At 37.3% G+C, this 21,235-nt stretch overlaps 1 protein-coding gene across 1 annotated transcript in view; it reads left to right on the top strand.

Annotated features, from left to right (window-relative positions):
• The window catches only part of LOC122660108 (phospholipase D zeta 1-like), a 29,556-nt gene extending 9,718 nt beyond the window's left edge, over positions 1–19,838 (top strand). The window contains exons 2-22 of the mRNA XM_043855288.1: positions 35–460; positions 2,259–2,360; positions 2,532–2,647; positions 2,751–2,892; positions 6,786–6,956; positions 8,121–8,294; positions 11,218–11,460; positions 11,567–11,683; positions 13,307–13,446; positions 13,577–13,726; positions 13,960–14,116; positions 14,204–14,731; positions 14,943–15,053; positions 15,215–15,361; positions 15,556–15,753; positions 15,897–15,998; positions 17,061–17,192; positions 18,201–18,266; positions 19,257–19,318; positions 19,414–19,714; positions 19,776–19,838. Coding sequence (XP_043711223.1) covers positions 227–460; positions 2,259–2,360; positions 2,532–2,647; positions 2,751–2,892; positions 6,786–6,956; positions 8,121–8,294; positions 11,218–11,460; positions 11,567–11,683; positions 13,307–13,446; positions 13,577–13,726; positions 13,960–14,116; positions 14,204–14,731; positions 14,943–15,053; positions 15,215–15,361; positions 15,556–15,753; positions 15,897–15,998; positions 17,061–17,192; positions 18,201–18,266; positions 19,257–19,318; positions 19,414–19,663 — 3,342 coding nt within the window. The 5' untranslated portion in view covers positions 35–226 and the 3' untranslated portion in view covers positions 19,664–19,714; positions 19,776–19,838. The remainder of the gene's footprint in view (positions 1–34; positions 461–2,258; positions 2,361–2,531; positions 2,648–2,750; positions 2,893–6,785; positions 6,957–8,120; positions 8,295–11,217; positions 11,461–11,566; positions 11,684–13,306; positions 13,447–13,576; positions 13,727–13,959; positions 14,117–14,203; positions 14,732–14,942; positions 15,054–15,214; positions 15,362–15,555; positions 15,754–15,896; positions 15,999–17,060; positions 17,193–18,200; positions 18,267–19,256; positions 19,319–19,413; positions 19,715–19,775) is intronic.
• The last annotated feature ends 1,397 nt before the right edge of the window (positions 19,839–21,235 follow it).

Raw genomic sequence — 21,235 nt, 5'->3', positions numbered from 1 at the left:
CATGGTTTCTTAAAACTGAATTAAAATATCAAAGACAATATCATACTACGAAATAGGAAAACCCGTTTTCTCTCTCTCTTTCTTAACTCTAAAGTCGTAACCATTGCATATAAACAGCTTCAAACTGCCAACCGGCCGGAGAAGGATATGCCAAACCAGTTTCCTGGTGATTCTCTCCGAATTGCAGAAGTGAAAATTTCAAAATTTGTATCGAAAAAATTCATAGATGTTAATGGCGGCATCGGAACAATTCTTGTCCGAAGGTGGACCGGTCTATACTCAAATGCAATCGGAACCTCCTCCGATGATAACTCGATCTCACTCTTCACGTCAAGGTGCAGAACAGAGTTGGATTTTCGAAACATTGCCCAAGGCAACCATCGTCTCTGTCTCCCGCCCTGATGCTGCCGATATCAGCCCCTTGCTTCTTTCCTACACAATCGAATTTCAGTATAAACAGGCATTGACTTGCTTTCTCTCTCTCTATCAATTTTAGCACTGATTTGAAATCTCTGTTTCTACTTGAAATTCTGAATCCCAATAGTTGTTGGGTTTAGTTCGCCGCCAATTAGTGATTATCGTTCTTTAGATTCAGGTTACTTGTTTCAGTGTCCCACTCGAGGCTCAAGCTATTACGATGAATTCGATAAATATTTCATTTTTTTCTAACTCCGATGTTTCTGTGTTTGATATGGTATTTTGTATGATCGTATTTTGAGCAATAATCTTGTTCTTTGAATTCGAGTTACGTATCTCAGTTTCCAATTCGAGGCTCAAGCCATTATGATGAATTCATTCGCGAATTAGTCATCATTGGTCTTCAGATTCGAGTTACGTGTCTCAGTGTCCTACTCGTGGCTGAAGCTATTACGATAAATTCAATACTTTTTTTAAAAAAAAAATTTCGATGCTTTGTACTTGATATGGTATTTTGTATGGTTGTATTCTGAGCAATACACTAGATTCAATTTGGTTTCCATTTTTGTTCTGCCACCCTTTCTCTGCAAGTAAGAAACTTTCTTTGATTGACAACAAGAAGTTTACAGAGTTTACCTTATTATCTAATATAGCCGTATTAAACATTAGCTTTCGCCCCTGCTTTTTTTTTTTTGTGGGGGGGGGGGGGGGGTCCCGAAAGAAGCCGGGTGAAATCGTTTTCCCCCCTCCCGAATTAGTTCTACTCATCTTAATAACGCAACATAACTTTACTTTTGAAACCAGATATGACTAATATGCTTTGGAGATAAGCCAGGACGTGGAAAAACTCAGCATTGCAGTCACCAACTTTCATCTATTTTTCTGGAGATTTTTATCTTCAATGTATTTCTTCTAGATGACTTTATTACTTAACTTTAAAGCTTTTCCTCAGGGGAGGCCTTCTTTCTTCTGGAGTGAAGTATCCGACTGGTTTTGCAGATTCTTGTTTCTCCCAATTCACATTTGCAATTCTTTCAAAGTTCAACGTTTTAATTTTATATAAAAAATATTACTGTGAACCTGCTTAACCATTTAGTAAAAAACACTTCACCTCTCTGGAACAATAGCATTGAATTTCTCTGATTTGAGCCATATATTTCCAAACTCAAATGGTCAATTTGGAGTATTTTTTGCACTATTTATAGATTAGATTCCAAAATTTACAATCTCTTGCTAATCTAAGCTGTATTTCAGAGGTTGGTAACCAACTTATGGAGAGGGTGTCAACCTATAGTGGCTTTTTATTTATAGGAATCCTGATTTGATTAGGAGTTTGATTTAAGTTTGTAATTGAATTCAACATAATAAAATGAGACTTAGGACTTTGGTGCACAATTTGAAGGTGACTGCTAAATAGCTGTTTTTAGGTTACTTTCTAAATTTCGTTTTTAGTTATGTTTGGTATAATTAATGAATTAGCAAATGAGTAGTTTACAAAATTTCAAAACATTGTAAGCCCTTTAAAAAGGGCAAGTGGATGTCCCAAGCATGAAGATGATGTATTGAAGATTATTGCTATATTGGATTAAAGTGGCTTTGGTGCTCTCTTTGCTGCTTAATGGTTGGTGCCTTTGAGTTCTACTGCTAGAAAGACTTGCTTGGTTCTTCGCTCCTTCCCAGCCTTGAAGTTTGCTCTTGCTTAAAATGGATGGGTTGTAACTCATTTAGTATATGTCTCTGTTCTTCTCCATCTTCTTCTTACTATTTTTTGCTTCCATTGCTCTGGCAATAGAACAGATTCTTCAATACTGTGGAAGTAACTGTTTACTTCTCTTTATCAGTTCAAATGGCGCTTACTGAAGAAAGCCTCACGAGTTATTTATTTACATGTTGCACTGAAGAAACGTGCATTTATTGAGGAAATTCATGAGAAACAAGAGCAGGTTTGTCAATTATTCTGATGGTTGAATTCCTTCACAAGTCAGATTTTAGCAATTTCCTGGTTACTAGCCCTGATTGTGTTTGGAACCTAAGAATGTTTTCAATTTGCTTAAATGTATTTTGGGGACGATTAGGGTTGTTGATGTACTTCTAATCCAAACTTTAAATGAAAGGTTAAAGAATGGCTTCAAAACCTTGGGATAGGAGATCATACAGGAGTAGTGCAAGATGACGATGAGGCTGATGATGAGAATGTTCCATTACATCATGAAGACAGTGTTAAAAATTGGTGAGACAACTGATTCTTTGTCAGTTATTTAGTTGGATTCTATACACCTAGTGCAACCTTTGGTTAAAAATATAATATATATCTATGTTTTATTTTTTGGCAGGGATGTTCCCTCCAGTGCAGCCTTGCCAATAATTCGCCCTGCACTTGGAAGGCTGCAGTCTATTTCGGACAGAGCGAAGGTAGCAATGCAAGGTTATTTGAATCATTTTCTGGGGAACATGGACATTGCAAACTCCCGAGAGGTATGGATGGTTTTTCGCCTTAAAATATGGAGCCAAGTTCCTTTGATTTAGTCCCAAACTGATGTTGGTACGTGGACTATATGCTTACTGAGAAAGTGGATGTGGGTTTTCAACATTTTTGCGTAACATTGATTTCAGGTTCCTTTTAGTCATTGTATGAAAACTTTGTTCATTTATTTCTCTATCTATAAAATTGATAATTTCTTTTTCTGATGGGTGATCTCGGTAGCTTTCCTCTCAAACCAGCCACACCAATCACATCGGTAGCCTTTGTCTAGTTGTGGTGGATTAAAATGAAAGATTGAATAGCCAGCTAGTTGTTGGTAGCATTTCTGTCGTCTCTGTTTGTGTTTGTGCAAATCTGAAAAAAAAAAGTTTTAAATTTTAACCTGCATAAGTCACTAATTCTAGTTCATACTTAAAGATTGTGACCAGCATATTTAAAAAGAAATACCAATCTTAGAGATGATTTTAAGAAGAAAAAGAAGATTTTAAAGAAAACCTAAACCAAAAAAATAAAAATAAAATTAAAAATCAAAGAGCAGTATTCTAATTAAAATTTTTAATGATATTGCTATCTGATCTGATCAAATCTAATTTTGTTCATATCTATCTATTTCAATATGTAAATTTTAACTCTTATGTATTAAAATCATATGATATATTCATTGCAGTTCTCACCTCAAAAGTCTAAATAGGTCTTTAAGCCCCTAAAGTCTGTCCTCCATGCTCCTACAATATCTTTTAGTAAGTTCTCACTCTTTTTGAACGTATAAGCCCCTAAATTCTATCCTCTACTTGGTAGGTCAGTAATGTAAGACTGGATTAGAGTTAACCTTTCCCAAAATAAACCCACAAATCAAAATAGCAACAGAGGACAGAACCAGAAAGTAATCAAATCTGAGCAAACCAGCAGTGGGAATGGACTCCGAATCTGATCGAAGACTAGCCTTGGTGGGGTGAATATATGCTCCAAGTTTGGTCCAATTCTGATGGTCAGAAGTGGAGATCTCAGTTGGTTTGAAAATAGAAGGTAAAACCCAGAATTAGAAGGTAAGGGCTGTAGAACAATCCAGCCAGCAATGGAGGCTGAAACGTGGATCGAGTGGAGGCCCTGGTAGGTATGTTTTGTGCTCCAAAACTCAACTGATTTCGATTGCTGGTTGAGGAGATGCTCAAGTCTGAAATCTGCTGGAGAAACAGGAAAGGAACAGCAGAACCGCAGGTGTCCTTGAGCCTCCTTTGATTTTTTTGCAACAGCAGCAGCCTTTGGAGAATTGGAGATTGATTAGAGCCTTCAAGAGTCTTCGCAGCACTTGCAGCAGTCTCAGGGAAACAGCAGGTTAAGGGAATCAAGAGGGATAAGAAGAGAAGATAGGAGAAGAAGGGGAAAGGGATAAGGAAATTCGGCTCTTTCAGCCAGGCTCTCTCTGCCCTAGGGGTGTTGGCTCTCACCAACCAGGCCTCTCAGACCTTCATCCACACAATAGGACAATAAAACTTTGCATAAAAGGCATATTCTCATTCGTCATAATCGTTGGTGGTGGGCCTCTAAGGCATAGTACAAAAACTCGTTTCGTCTCGGTCTAGATTTCGAGTATCTCGGTCGAGTCGAAACTAAATGCAACATCGAATTAAAAAAATGCAATATTTCGAAAATTGCAGTGAAATCTCAAAATTTTAGGTCATCTAGTTTCGGAAATCTAGGTCATTTTGGCATTTTATACCCACATAAAAAATACCATATTTCAATGAAATTTCGGTATCTCGGAAATTTTGGTCAGACCGACACGCCGAAACGAAATGAGATTTTAAAACTTGCTCTAAGGGCATTACATATTTATGGGCAGCACTGCTTGCCTTTCAAGTAAGAGAAAACAGAAACTTGCAAGAAAATAAAACAAACTAAAAATAGAAACTTCTAAATAAAATCTAAACTTACTTTCTAAATCTGGAATTAGAAACTAAAGAATTAAGGTTGCTTAATAGACAACCACAAAATATCTAAGAGAATGATCATAAAAATAGAACTAAACTAAACTCCTAATTCCCTCACACATAGAAAAAATTGTCTTCTAATAAAGTCTTCCATGATCTGGTCTTGGGCCTCACAAGATCTTCTAGTAGCATTCACACCAAGGCAAAATAAGGGGCTGTGACACTGTCCATGTGAAGCCTCTTTTTCTTCATATTTAGATCTACATCAGTCAAACTAATTAATTCTCCTTCCCTCCCATAAAGACAATCTTATTTGGAAAAAACCCACATTTTAAGGAGATTGTTATTAATGCATTAACAAGTAACGGGCCACTAATTCAAACCCTTTCTCCAGTATTAATTGCATCATTTTGGCTATGCAATATCCAGAAACAATTACGGTTAGTGATTATAAATAAATAGTAAGATGATTAAATAAGGGCATTATGGGAAATTCGAAGAAACTCATTTCTTGGTTTTACAATGAGCGGACAGTTTGGGACAGTGAAAGAACTAAAACAAGACAATCTTTGTGGGACGGACGGACTGCCATCTTCCCAGTTTAATGACATTATTTTCTCTCCCCAATGTAATTAATATGAGTTCCCAACCACTTTTGAAGTTTGAAGAACTGAAATAAATGAAAATTAGTAAAATTCCCGTACTTAAACCCATGCTCAAATGGAAAATAAAATAAAGAATATTGAAACTGATCCCTGTCATTTGGGTGCTACTTGTGCTGAAGGTAGAGGGTCCAATCACCAATACATATTTTGTATTGATGACAGTTGATTCAGTTCCTTATCTTTTGATCTCCTTGCTTGGCTTTCGCTTTTGTGCTGGACTTGTATGGTATAGAGGGCCTTCTTTTTTCTTGCTTATTAAATAAATTAATTTCATGAAGAATTTCAATGGTTCAATTACATGCTACTCCCATTGTAGTTCAGCACCCATGTCTTCATGGTCGGGTGGAGCCAGAAATTTTCTGTTTGGGGGGGGGGGGGAGTTCTACATATATTTTACTTACATAAATTAGAAATATACTATAATCTAACAAACAACAACTCAGCCTTATCCCAACTAAATGGGGTCAGCTACATGGATCCTTGCCCTCCATAAATTAGAAATTTATTATATTACATATAAATACAAAAGGAGCTATCAAAAGTTTATTTCTTTGGGATTTCCCCCGTGTCTTGTTCATGGATTTGATCTATTCTGTTAGATCAGTTACCAAGGATATTTAGTTAGACAGCAACCTTTATGCATTTTGGATGCTAAATATATACTCCCCCCCCCCCCCCCCCGACCACCCACAATAGGTGGGGAGAATCTCCAGTCCTCCTTTCCTTGGACCTTGAGATAGTGGGACTTGCACCGGGCTATGACATTTCACATCAGATAGACTTTTTCCACCTTGTAGTATCAGCAGTCTAAGTTTTCTAATTCGAAAAATGCCCCCAAAAAAATTATATTGGCATGTTTCTTTTAGGCTGAAATTTACCTCATGATTAGGGGGTGTGCTAACATGTTGAACCCTTTTGAGATGCCAATTAAGCTGCATGTGGGGTCCTCTACCACTGGACAGACCCACTTTTTCTTTATGGACATTAGTGTATTATTAAATATACCAACACCCACAAAGCAAAAGTGGGTTCTTCCTTCCATTGTAAAACTATGTAATAGCGAGATTACTCAGATTGGTTACCAAAGAGCTGAAAATAAATAACAAATAAATAAACAAAGTAATGAGCAATTCAAACTTGTACAATGGAAGGAACAACCATATGCTTGGGAAGTGGTAACATATTGGGTGCTTAGTATTTCTAATTCTCCTTGAATTTATGTTTGCACATCTTTCCTTTGTCACTACTTCATTTTTGCCTGTCGATTTTAATAAGCAGTTCTGAGTGTAGGTATGCAAGTTTTTGGAGGTTTCGAAGTTATCTTTTTCACCTGAGTATGGGCCCAAGCTGAAAGAAGATTATGTGATGGTGAAACATCTACCAAAAATTACCAAGGACAATGATGATACTAGATGTTGTGCATGCCACTGGTTTAGTTGTTGCAATGACAACTGGCAAAAGGTAATACAATCTTGTTCCTGAGAACAATGTACAATGTATCGCCCCCCCTTCAGAGCAATGGCAATGTTTTGTTGTGTTGTTTGCATGCAGTTACACACACAGCCAGTATTGCCTTTTCTTTCTCTTTATTAATTAGTAGCAGTATATTTTTTGGGATGGGAGCATGTTGCTTTTGTGCTCTTTGTATTAAACAATATTTATGGCTGTTAACTTTGTCTTTCTATTACCAGTCATCCCGAAAGAAGCCCATGTCAGACATTCAATAGGTTGTAATAGCCCCATTAATTTAAGGCATTCTTGACTCAAGTATAAATAATTAAGTTTATTGAATTATGGACACAGCAGACGATTTGTGCATTCACTCTATTTTATTTTCTTCTCTTCTCTGCAAATACTGAAACCAGAACCCTAGGTTTTGAATTCCAACCTGGTATTAGAGTGGAATAAAGATGGAAACTGATCTTTGGCAGCAGATAGGCTGATTGAAGGAGTGTTTCCAGTGGGAATTGTTTATGCTGGGTCTGATATCCTGTAATCACAGATGATGGTAAGAAACAATAGCCTGTCCTTGGGCTTAGCAGAAAGGTTCATAGTTATTTGATATGTAACCTGGTTTGATTATCATAAGCAATCAATTGGGTTCTTTCCTGTTACGTAATTTTCTATTAGACAAACTTTCAGTTTCTTTGTCCCTACCTTTAACCATTCTCCCCCCCCCCCCTCCAATGATGTGTTTTATCAGAAAACATATAGCAACAGTTGAACACTTCATGTATATATGAGACTGTTCTGTGATGAAGCTTGTAAGCTCATGTGGTTTCTCAACAATGCCAACTTTTTCTTGGTCATATTGTTGTTCCTTTGAATGCGTTAATTACACAATTGTGACCACTGGCATCTTATTCTTATGCTAGCTTGTGTTTCTTGTCTGTTAAAAGTTTATTTTTTGCAGTGCTGATGATCATATAATCAGCCTATATCCCCATTTTTACCATAATGAGAGTAATGACGAGATACCTGTTAATAGTACTTCAATGACAATTGTAAATGACACGTTCTAGACATGCTTATTTGTTCCATCGACCATTTGAGTGGCAGAGCTTGAAATTAATCTTACTAGTGATTACTGCAATGGCTCTCATCGTACTACATAACTGCATGTAGGTGTGGGCTGTATTGAAACCTGGGTTCTTGGCCTTGCTGGAGGATCCTTTTGATAAAAAACTGTTGGACATAATTGTTTTTGATGTATTGCCATCATCAGATGGAAATGGGCAAGGCCCAATATCATTAGCAGAAGAGATAAAGGAACGTAACCCTTTGCGTTATGCATTTAAGGTATGACCTTTTCTATCCTGTTAAAGCTCAATTTTTTTGGTTGTATTCTGTTGCCTCTGCTAGAGAGGGTTCACCTTCATTTCATATGACTTCTGGGTTATGCTTTGTTTCTATTTGTAATCTTCTCTCTGGGTAATGCTGAGACTGTAGGCCATTTATTAAGTTTTTTTTTTTTTTTAATTGTTAAGGAACATCCAGTCCTCAGTCTATTTTAAAAAAATGCTGCTTAGTACTGAATTACTGAACTTGATATTGTCTTCTGAAGTTTAATAGTATGATTTTCGTAAAATACTTGTATTTTTACATTATGAGGAAACTTATTGTCCTCAATCTAGTTAACAAAAATGCTGCTAGGAAATCCGAACAAGCTGGTAAAACTATTACCCTTCTTATTCTCCAGCTGCTAATGATAATGACCTTGATTGTTAAAGAAAAAAATCCTAATTCTGATTGAATTGGTCTACTCACACAAGCTGCCAAGGTATTTTTTCCCCCTTACGAATGAAAACGACATCAATCCACAGGAATTCATTCATAGATATCTCCACCTCGTAAAGCCATAACAGCATCGGCTCAATGAAGCGCCCTCAAGGGGAAGCCTAAGGAACAAGGAAGAGGCTGGAAAGGAAAAGGGAGAAAGAGTAAAGTGATGCAATCTGAAAATCCAGATTATGGATCTCAGATGCAAGCAGAACCAATAATCAAATCTGTGATTAGATCTGAGATAAAGGAAGCAACTGCGTTGTTAAGGGAAAAAATCAGATCAATGGAAGGGGAGGGAAGAGAGATGAGATTGATATTCTTGGGAGGAAGAAGAGAAGAAATCAGGTTTGAGATACCAATACCGTATGCACTGTTCTACAGCACCAAAACTCTTTGAAAAAACTCATATTCTGTACTCAAATCATCTCTACTTGATGGGGGATGTATTATATATATAAAGACCTTCTAAAATTCCTAATTTGACTCATAAAAGGACTCCTAATCACTTTGATACACTCAAAGCTCAATAAAGTAAATAAACTCAAAACGGAACTCTATTTAGTTATTGAGTATTCTAATCTAACTCACTTAACTACTAATCCCGTGTACTAACTTTATCCCCACTTTATGGGCTTATAAATTAGGCACATTACATCAGTATAACACAAAAATAAGAAGCTCAAGGTCCATAGAACCTAACCATGGGACAAAATAAAGTCTTCTAAGGTCCACTTGACCCAATTGGACAATCTTAACTGCATCATAAAGTCTTAGCGCATATGGCACGAAAAGGCAATCCAATTTCAGTAGGACTTGATCTGAATAGTAGTTCAGATCCAAATCAGTTCAGTGAAGGTGTGCTGTCAGTAAGAAGAGAGCCAGCGCCTTTTGAAGCACTTTCTAGTGTGAACCGCAAGAACCAAGCAAGTCCTTCCACGAAGAATCCACTCCTGTGCGCTACCTGATTGTAGACCATCATTATCTCTACAAATGGCCCAAGAAGAGCCTGGTTGGATTTATAAACATTAAGAATACATGCTTAATTAAATGATTTTAGAAGATGTAGCTTGGCATCACAGTAATGATAATTAATAACAAAAATTGACATTTACACAGATGAAAGTGTTTTGATTTCCTTGATTGTAGGACTTTGCGCTTGGAGTTTGTTATGACTTAGCTCGTTGCTTTTAATCTCTCTCTGGGAGTCAAACAGCCAAACTATGAAATAATTTGATCCCAACAGTTTTAGAAAAATGACTGAGGATCTTATGGACGAAAGAATGCATAGAAAATAAGGCAAAAGAAGAATCTAGCATAAAACAAAGGTTCTTGTGGTTGATTCACGTGAGCAATCCAACAAGGAGAAAGAAATAATAAATGGAAGTCAATGGGGATTGTGCGTAACCTTGCATTTCCCAGTACAATGAAAACCACATAGTCATATCTTCTATAAAAAAAAAGAAGCACCACTGCAACTATCTGGTTGCCAACATGGCCATTCAACTATTCACAAGGCACAGCCTTTTTTATTTTTATTTTTATCCGGCTCAGTTTGTTTCCAGGTAGAATGATTTTACTTGAAAATTTTCCTTTTACACAGTTGTTTAAAAAAAAACACAGGTCTTGACTTTGATGGCACCGTCCATTCCATCTTAGATTTATAGGATTTTATCAAGAACTGAAACATTGCTAGAGAAATTAGTGTAGCTGAGATGAGGATGTTGAGATGGATGAGTGGTCAAACTAGAAGCATAAAGGAATGAACACTCTTAGAGGTAATTTACGTGTAGCTCCGATACGTGATAAGTTGAGAGAAAGTCATTTGAGGTAGTATGGGCATGTTCGACGAAGACATCTGATTGCATTGATGAGGAGCGATATGATTCAGATTTGAGGAGCTAAACGAGCAAGGAGCAGGACTAAAATGACTTTTAAAGAAGTGGTGACAAATGACGGGGATAGATTAGTGTTGACAAGAAGTATAGTCAATAGAGTTGAATGGTAAAACAGGATCCATATAGCCGACACCATTAGCTGGAATAAGGATTAGTTAAGTTGAGTTGTAACATAGAAAGAGAAGAAGTAAATAACACCACTCTATAAAATCTTTCTTTATTCTCTCCTCTTAATGTCTCCATATTTTCCTCTTGTGCATACTGGGGCATGTTTAGCAAATAGCAAAAGTTATTCATGTGATTTTACCTAATTGATTCCTGCATAATATAAAGTTCTTATGTTAAAGAGAGGGGAAAAACTTAAATAAAAGAGAGATGGTTGTAAGTTGTAACCATGAGAAGACTCCAACATAGTGGTCTTCAAATATTTATTTTGCTTCATCAAGCGTGATTTGATTAATTGATGGATGTAGTCATGTAGATGCACTTCTAATCGAAACAAGTATTCTGTTTACTGTCTAATAAACATTTGGACATTTCAAAAGGTGTCTTGTGGAAACCGCACTGTAAAGTTAAGAGTTAGAAGTAATGCTAAAGTTCGAGATTGGGTTGCTGCAATTAATGATGCCGGATTAAAGCCTCCTGAGGGCTGGTGCCATCCTCACCGCTTTGGTTCTTTTGCTCCGCCAAGGGGGTTAACTGAAGATGGAAGCCAGGCCCAATGGTTCGTAGATGGGCAGGCTGCATTTGATGCAATTGCTTCAGCCATTGAGGAAGCAAAATCAGAGGTCTGCCCACAGTGCTAGCACATAAACAAATTTCTATTTTAGCTGAGATTGATTTCGCTGCAATTAAATTCTAAGAAATGCTGAACCAGTTTGAAGTTCCGTGCAGATATTCATTACTGGCTGGTGGTTGTGCCCAGAACTGTATCTAAGGCGTCCATTTGATGCACATGGGTCCTCTCGGCTTGAAGCTCTACTGGAAGCTAAAGCGAAGCAAGGAGTTCAGGTGCTCATAATTTTCCTGCCCTTTTCATGATTCATTATTTACTTTGATGACCGTGCTACTAAAATATGTGCATGTGACGTAACATACAGTCGTACATGTTAACTATGATAGTTAGTTTTAGAAATAATTTTGATATTACAAAATTGTTCAGTTAAATAGTAGTTATCACTTATCACTTCCAGGGTTCCATAGTCCGTAAGTATGTTATGAAGACTAAACTTGAACCAGGGAAATCCAATTGGAATTTAGCTCAAACAGGAACACGAGGTGGGTTAGAAACTATAGGACAGAACAGTGAAAAGTTAATAGCTTCAGAGATTCAGATCAAATAGGTCTGAAATGTTGTTGATGGGTTAATTTACCAAATAGATTAGGCCTGCAAAGTTGATCAAAATTTGGTGGCTGGATTGCGAGATCTGGAACAATCCTACTGCCAGTAGGAAACTTTAAAGCCAGAATAAAACTGATAAATTGATTAGGGCATTCCGAAATCAGAACATAACTCAAAGAGATAAATCTCGGATTAATGAAATAAAACGATATTAGAACTAGTAACATATAGCAGAAACAAGTAAACAAAACAGATCTGAATGATTGAACAGAAACAGTATAGTCAATTAGTCACAACTCACAAGGGATGTGAGTGTTCAGATCTGACCTGTAACTTTGATATATGGATAGAAGAACAGATTGAAGGATAAAACAGGTTAGGAATCCACCGAAACCCCAGGCTAGGAATCAACCAAAGCTTGCGAGGAGAATCCACTATTCCATCGAGGAATCCACATTAGTCTTCAATTGGAATCCACCAAGTACACCCGGAATCCACCAGGTAAACACCATTGGATTCACAGAGGTAGGTCTGAATCCACAGAACTAGATTTCAGAAACTGCAAAGCTTTATTCTTCAAATTATGGGGAGGGCCTATGGCCAATACATATATTTATAACTTTTCCAGAAACCTGTGATTGGCTTAGGAGACAGCTTACATCATCTTATCATTATGAATTTCCATCGTCCAACCAATAGGAAAGCTTCAATCTAACCTAAAGACTTGACAACCAATTACGGAAGATAGCCAACTCAGAATAGAGAAAATGTTCCATCCAAGATATGCTTTGCAATAAAAAAAGAAAGACATTAGACTTCTAGAAAAACCACACGATTGGACTGCTTAACAAGGATAAAATCTAGAATCTTATCCAAACCAAAACCTGAACATGAACAGTAACTGCAGGCTGTCATGTCACAGAAAAATCTGGCTTTCATGGTGGCTGTGAGCTATATGGTCAAAGGCTGTTGTCATGTCATAAAGATTCCAAAATTTGATTTTTTTTATATTCCTCTGCTAGTACCGCCTCTAGAACCTTGATTATGCATCAGTATGTTTCATGCCTTTGGTTATACTTAACTGTTTCCACCCTAAACCCCCCCCCCCAAAAAAAAAAAAAAAACAAACTGGTTTATACCTTTGTGCGGAAATTTTCTTATTTTTATTTATTTCCATGCATATCTAACCATTTAAAGACAATGTGGCATCAATGGGTGACAACTGTTTAAGGATTTCTGTTCTGGATTAATTTGGCTTTTATTTGACTGCAATCCATTGATGAGGTGTGCAGATCTACATTCTTCTCTACAAAGAAGTTGCTATTGCTTTGAAAATCAACAGCATGTATAGTAAGCGAAGGCTTCTTAACATTCATGAGAATGTGAGGGTACTCCGTTATCCAGACCATTTCTCAACTGGTGTTTATCTATGGTATGCAATTCAAATGTGAAACCAGTTAAAATTTTCATCAATATTGCAATTAGGAGCTCCGTTGTTGTTTGGTTAATCGGTATATTAATTTGGATTGCAGATGCTGATGAACGTTTCTGGTTACGTATAGGTCCCACCATGAAAAACTTGTTATTGTTGACAACCGGATTTGCTTTATTGGGGGACTAGATCTGTGCTTTGGCCGTTATGACACAATTGAACACAATGTGGGTGATTACCCTCCTCAGATATATCCTGGAAAGGACTATTACAACCCAAGGTAGATATATCTATCTTCTCATATAGAACTGACTCAAAACTTCAGCAGGCAATGGTCTGGAGAGGGAGAAAGAAATCTGCCTGGTTATATTTAGTATATACTTTGGGTCTAAATATTACAGTTGTAGGTGCATCATCATTTAGGATATGAATATAGTTCGTGAGAATAATTGCAAGAAATTGGTAGTCTATATTTATCTATCTTTATATTTAATGTAAATGTTATTGTGGTAGGGAATCTGAGCCAAATTCTTGGGAAGATACAATGAAAGATGAGCTAGATCGTTGCAAATATCCTCGTATGCCATGGCATGATGTCCACTGTGCTCTTTGGGGGCCACCTTGCCGTGATGTGGCAAGGCACTTCGTTCAGCGCTGGAACTTTGCAAAGGTTGACAATTTGTTGCTTATGTTGCAGTTCACATGTCAATAAATTTAATTTTCCGTTGGGATTCTAATCATTTATGCATTCTTTCAGAGAAACAAAGCTCCAAATGAACAAGCAATTCCACTGCTTATGCCTCAGCAGCACATGGTTATTCCACATTACATGGGGAGAAGCAAGGAAATAGAGATTGAAAGTAAGAAAGTAGAGGACAAACCTAAAAGCATTGGAAGGCATGATTCCTTCTCTTCCCGATCATCATTACAAAACATCCCATTGCTTTTGCCTCAAGAGGCAGACACTGCCAATGAGAGCCCAAAGTTAAATGGCTTGGACATGACACAGACACTCCTCAATCAGCCAAGCAGGGTCAGTCGAAGTATTTCATTCTCTCTACGGAAGTCTAAAGTTGAACCCTCAGTTCCGGACATGCAGATGGAAGGCTTTGTTGATGACCTCGATTTCATGGATCTTCAGGACCAAACATCTGTGGATGTAGTTGCACAATCCGATTTGCTTAATATGGATAAAGAATGGTGGGAAACACAAGAGCGTGGCGATCAGGTTGCTTCTGCTGATGAAACTGGACAAGTTGGCCCACGAATCCCATGTCATTGCCAGGTTTGCTACATATCCAGAAACCCACTTTGAATACTCAATTTTGCCCGCCATTAATTTTTCATTTTTATCATGTTTTATGTTGTTGGGTTACCTTTTGGGTTCATATTTTCCAGCGGTTATATAAAATGATGAACTATTCTCCCATGAGGATTTAATTTTTCTTTGTTTTTAATTCGTGCTAGACTGCCACTTTAATGCCTCTGATGTACAGGTTATTCGAAGTGTTGGGCAATGGTCTGCCGGTACAAGTCAAACTGAATCGAGTATTCACAATGCTTATTGTTCACTTATTGAGAAAGCCGAATACTTCATCTACATCGAGGTACTAATCCTATGTAGAACACAATATCTTCTTCATTGATTGGTAGTGGATTTATGACTTCCTTCAACATATTCCTGTACCAGTTGTATTCAATATCAAAGTTTCAATTTACTATTTGCATTACTAATCAGCTATTATGTTAATGGGCCACTTGTTGCCAGAATCAATTTTTTATATCAGGTCTCGCAGAGGATGAAATAATACGGAACAGAGTCTTGGAAGCAATATACAGGCGTATAATGCGAGCATACGAAGAGCAGAAGTGTTTCAGGGTTATTATTGTCATACCGCTTTTGCCTGGTTTCCAGGTACTAATTCTTGGTCACTCTCAAATTTTTATTGAACACGTTTTCCTTAGTGGGCGCTGGATGGGCAAGTTGGGTTTGGCTAGTGCTGAAGCTGGGTCATGGCTTGGTTAGTGATGGAACTGGGTTATGTACCCAGTTCTGGGTATCAAGACTCGTATTCGTTAATTCCTTTTTTGAACTTCAAATTTAAACAGGGTGGTCTGGATGATGGCGGTGCAGCATCTGTGAGAGCATTAATGCATTGGCAATATCGAACCATTTGCAGGGGTCAACATTCAATATTGCATAACCTTTATGATCTACTTGGTCCTAGAACACATGATTACATAGATTTCTATGGTCTAAGAACTTATGGCAGACTTTTGGATGGAGGACCCATTGCTACCAGTCAGGTGAGGTTCTTAGGTGCCTTGCATGAGATATAGCTATTTTTTCTTTGGATTTTTTGTATATGACCTAGTGACATATTGACAAGATTTCCATTTTGGAATGCATTACTACTTTCTCTGTGTTATATTTGTATTGTTTCTGGCAGGTGTATGTGCACAGTAAGATTATGATAATTGATGATCGTCTAGCTTTGATTGGATCAGCTAATATAAATGATAGGAGCTTGCTTGGATCAAGAGATTCTGAGGTATAATATAGTGTATTAACTGTTATTACTCTGTCAACTGGAGATCTAATTTTTGGATAATTGGATTAATTCAAAATAGATCCAGAGATAGAGCTAAATTCTTTTTGCACTTTTAGCTGTCTAGTCCTTCCGTCTTTAATTTGTGATAATAAAATGTCTCTCTTGTTTGTCCTGTATTTTTTCTTCTTTCTTTTCTCCTGCAGACCCCCCGTCCTAGTGGCTTGAGATTACTTAATAACTAGGGTGGTGATGGGCATCCCAGCCTGTCCCATGTTTCTGTGAGTTTGGGCCTTGGCTTCATGTTTTAAGGCCCAGTGCCAAGGCCCCAGGCCTGGCCCACCAATGTTCATTTTATAATATATGCTATATACATATGTACTGTATACATAAATACGTTAATATATGTGTGTGTTCCTACTATGCAAATAAGTATGTAAGAGATTTTCATCTTGCATATGCCATTTTCAGTGCATATGTAAGGTGTTATAGTGGTACAATAGTATATTCTCTGTGAAGAAAAGTAAGTATTCATGCTTTGAGTAAGATTCAATCCTTAACTATAAGATCTTTTAAAAATTCTATGTACCATATATGTCATTGCAAAGAAACTTAGATAGGCCCAGAGCCTGGCCTGTATTCTTCATGGGCCTTCATTCTCGGTTGATTGTCACCCCTATAATTTTTTATATTCTTGTTAGCTTCTTCCTTGTCTCCTCCATCTTAACTTGCAAGGCAAGAGGCAATACAAGGTGGTGCTGTATTACACTAGGGATCAGTGCAATCTTTTCAACTGAGAGCACTCCTAGAGACTCAAAAGCAAGACTTCCACCTTCAAATTAGTCAGGTTGTGAAGGCCGATAGTACTTTGTATATTACCCATTGGCTAGAATTAAGTTTCTAAAGAAACAGAAACTATCCAAATAAAAAGAAAGATCTCTGCTCGATGGCTTCATTGAATGCCCTTTATATCACTTCTTTCCTTGCTTTCTTCAATATTCTTATCCCTGTCATTTATCTGAACCACCATATTATCATTTTGCCACATGGATCTTGCTGTTTCAGATTGCTGTACTGATTGAAGATAAAGAGTTTGTTGACTCATCTATGTCTGGGAAGCCTTGGAAAGCTGGAAAATTTGCTTTTAGTCTTCGCCTCTCATTATGGTCTGAACACCTCGGTCTTCGTGCAGGAGAGGTGAGTAAAATTGAACTAATAGTGTTTTGTTAAAGTTTTAACCCTAAAGAAACCTTATTTATTGATGGATGGAGTGCCTATTTCACATGGAAACGTGACCTGCTGTGCCGGTTGAGGCTCAAAACTGAGCGTTGTAGTCGACGTTGACTCACGGGAAGCTCATTCAGTTGTGGAATCTGTGCTGCTAGGTATCATTTGCAGAGTATTTTCTGCTCTCTCCTTCGCTGCCCATTGAAATGAGTTTATCCATATCACCCCAATGGTGCTTGAAAATCTCATTATTGGGTTGTATAAGGATTAGACAGGGACAAGCATGTTTTGAGGAATCGGAATTAGATCAGTTGAATCGATCGATTTGAATCGGAATCGGTGGCACCCGATCCTGATGCAGACCAGCCGATTTCTGCAACCCTCTTTTGAATCATCTGGTTTCATGTTTGATCTTCATTTTTGCCATTGTTTCTTCTTTTCAGTAAAATTGCTGGAAAACAATGAAACTTACCTCTGATAGCATGATGCTATAGTTTATTGAATAAAAACTCCAAAAAATCACAGATTTTAAGAGATCTTTGTTTCTTCCCGACTCCAATTTCTAGGGTTTCAACCGATTCCGGCTTTGAATCAGAATCGGAATCGACTGAAACCGATCCTTTCCTCGATTCCATTTTCTTTAACCTTGGCAACAAGTTGACAGGAATGGCAGAATTTAGTAGATCCACTGGTTCTTTGAGAACATTACATGTAACAATCATGGGTTAATAGTTAGTGCTCCTTATTCTTTCCAATCAAGGTCCTACTGGATAGCATTTGCAGAGTATTCTGGTTTCCTACTGACCTCCCATTTATGCCAGTTCATCCATATCACCCTGATGGTGCTTGACAACACATTATTAGGTTGTAGAAACGTAGGGCAGAGATGCATGATAGAAATGATACAATTTGGATGATCCATTGATTCTAATTATATGTTACATAATGACATATCTTTTGTGCTCTTTATTATTTCAGGTCAGTCAAATAAGTGATCCTGTGGTTGATGCAACATACAAAGATATTTGGATGGCTACTGCAAAGGTGAGTCAAAAAATTGGATTTTGTATGACTCTGTGCCTTGTGCTTGAAAACTCATTCATATTTCTTGGATTTTGTAAAATATAACAATTTGAAACTTTAAAATTTTGTGGGAAGGTATATTTCTTTCTAAGATAGTGAGATACTAGTACTTTACGTTTCTCAAAAGGATGGCCTAAATTCGATTTTCTTTTTCATGAGACTTAGATGTTGTTTTGATGAACAAGTGTGTACAGAGGCTAAGAAATGATTTTATCTTCCGCATGGAGATTGATTAAATGAGACTTTCTGCAAAGATATTTTTAGTCTGAAGAACCTTGGAAAAAAATATATATATTTCACCAGAGTCCTACCTGAAGAGGTTGCATATCATACACTTGGTCATCAATCTGGATCTCTTATTGGTTATTTAAGACTACCCTTTGGTTGAGCAGAGCCCAAAATGGCTACTCCTCTTGGCCCAAAGGGTCTAGGTGGGTGTCCTTTTACATGCCAAAATAATTAATAGGCCTGGGGTTAAACGTTAACCATCAGCCTCTAGGGATCATGCTAGATTCTAATGATTAGTGCCATTGTAGCAACCTGATTTTCTGGTTTTAATGGTCCTCAGGGATGAATAATTTTGGTACTCATCTCCGTAATGCACGAAGAGGGTCTTTGCTTTAAAGCATACTTTTGTTTTTTTTTTTTTTCACATACCCACCCCCTCATGGCCATCAAGGTAGGACAAACCATTTAGTTTGACTAGAATAACTCCTGAGTGAAGGATTAACCAACACCCAAGCCAGAGTTTCTTGTTCTTTCTGGCTTTCTTTTGTTGTATTCACTTATAATTTAGTCCCTGCATGACTGCGGACTTAGATCCATGAAGCATATTTTCTGCAAATAGCATTTTACTAGTCAATTATCAATGTGATTGTTGCATGCATTTTTTTGAGTAAATTTGATTCCCAAATGCCAATGACAAGGAAGATTTTTCTTTTTCTTTGGCAGACAAATACCATGATCTACCAGGATGTTTTTGCATGCATCCCAAATGATCTTATTCATTCCAGGTGCGACTACTTGTTACTATGTTGTCTCTTCTTTCTGTGATCAAATGGCATGATTTCCATGCTTTTGTTGTTGATATAATACTTATTGTGTGCAGAGGTGCTATTAGGCAAAGTATGGCCTGCTGGAGGGAAAAATTAGGGTATACTACAATTGATCTAGGTATAGCTCCTGAGAAGCTAGAATCCTATCAGAACGGAGATATCAAGGCCACTGATCCAATGCAGAGATTAGAGTCAGTGAGGGGGTTCCTTGTTTCTTTTCCCTTAGATTTCATGCGTCAAGAAGATTTGAGACCAGTGTTCAATGAAAGTGAGTTCTATGCATCCCCTCAGGTCTTCCACTAAGCATGGGTTTCTTGAGGGACAAGAATGTCATTGTTTATATCTCTGTAGGACATTCTTTTTTTTTTTTTTTTTTTTTTGGGGGGGGGGGGGGAGGGGTAGATCTCTATAGGACATTCAATCCATTCATAAAGTAGTAGGCTATCAGTTTATTTGTGTATTTAATTCAATAGAAATTATTATTTGTGTATTAATTCAGTAGAAATTCTAAAAAATAAAAAATAAAGGTCTTGAATTCATGATAGATGTAATGACCATTCTTGATTAATGAAAGAAGTCACACTTTTGCCACAATAGAAAACATTGGACTCTGCATCCACCACTCCACATAGAAAGGTCAAGTTTCAGTCCAAAGCAAGTATTGGAAGTGCCTTAAAATTATGCTGAGAAAAAAAATGCTATTATGGAGTAAAATGGCTTTTTGAAATTTTGAGTCTGTACTCGTTTTAAACCACTTTTTAGAATCACTTTTGGTGCTTGTTTAAGGCTAAAATTTGTCGTGTGAGATGGGCGTGCTTGTGTTAATTAAGGCTGAAAAATGACATGTGAGATGAAACTATTTGTTTAAGGCTGAAATTTGACATGTGAGATGGGTGTGAGAGTCATTACCAGATAGGTTGATTTGTACCTTCCAAATTTGTCATGTGGCCAATATGAAGGGGGAAAAAAAAAGACCTCATGATAAAATGAAATAGTAAGTATAGGTGCCCTTATTTGAGTAAGGCACATGCCAAAACTAAATAACCAACCATTAGCGTGCCCGAAAGTAGCTCTCTAATAGGGAAGTGTGCTTCATAGAACTTAAGAGGAATAAATAAGGTCACTAGTCATAGAGTCAGGTAAGAAGGGAAAAAAAAGGTCTTTAGTAGTTACATATTCTGCCAGCCAGTAGCCTCTTGTCTTATGAGTAGTATTTTAGTAAGCAATTGATTGTGATAAGTAGAGGATTGGTAGATTGGTTGCCAAGAGGAGCAGGTTTCAGAAGAGATGAATGTTCACGTACGTGAACATATGTGAGACTTACAGTCGTTTAGATGGAACATTCCCACAGAGTGGATTCTATCTGAACAACTGTGAGCCGTTCACGTACATCTAGCTGAGGAATGAGCAAAAGAGAACACTAATGTAGTGGCAATTCCACCTTGCAAGAGTAACTTTTATTTTGTTATTATGAACCCAAACAATAGGTTCAATAACTTCATATGAATAACCATGGCTGCTACAGAAACATTAAACTATAGTGAAAGGAGAAGGCTTTTCATTCTATTAAATGTTGCTTTGGAGCTGTTGGGAAATTGACAACGAAAGGCTTTGCTCTTAACATCTGATGAATGCTTAATCCTTTATGAACAAGGGTCTTATGTGAGGATAAAATATAGGGTACATTTGTTAACGGTACAAGACCGCAAATCCATTCACGTAGATCTGACCCCTCCATGGGTCATAGGTCCCACACCTCCATGGAGGGTTCAGATCTGTCCCCATCCATCCCCATGTGGGTAGCATATCTGAACTCTAAGACCGCTTGGTTGTAAATAAAGAAAGTGAAATTAAATCAAAGCAAATAGAATCCAA

This window comes from Telopea speciosissima, chromosome 4, assembly GCF_018873765.1.
Source record: "Telopea speciosissima isolate NSW1024214 ecotype Mountain lineage chromosome 4, Tspe_v1, whole genome shotgun sequence".
Classification (NCBI taxonomy): domain Eukaryota; kingdom Viridiplantae; phylum Streptophyta; class Magnoliopsida; order Proteales; family Proteaceae; genus Telopea; species Telopea speciosissima.
This window is presented reverse-complemented; position numbering and strand designations above follow the sequence as displayed.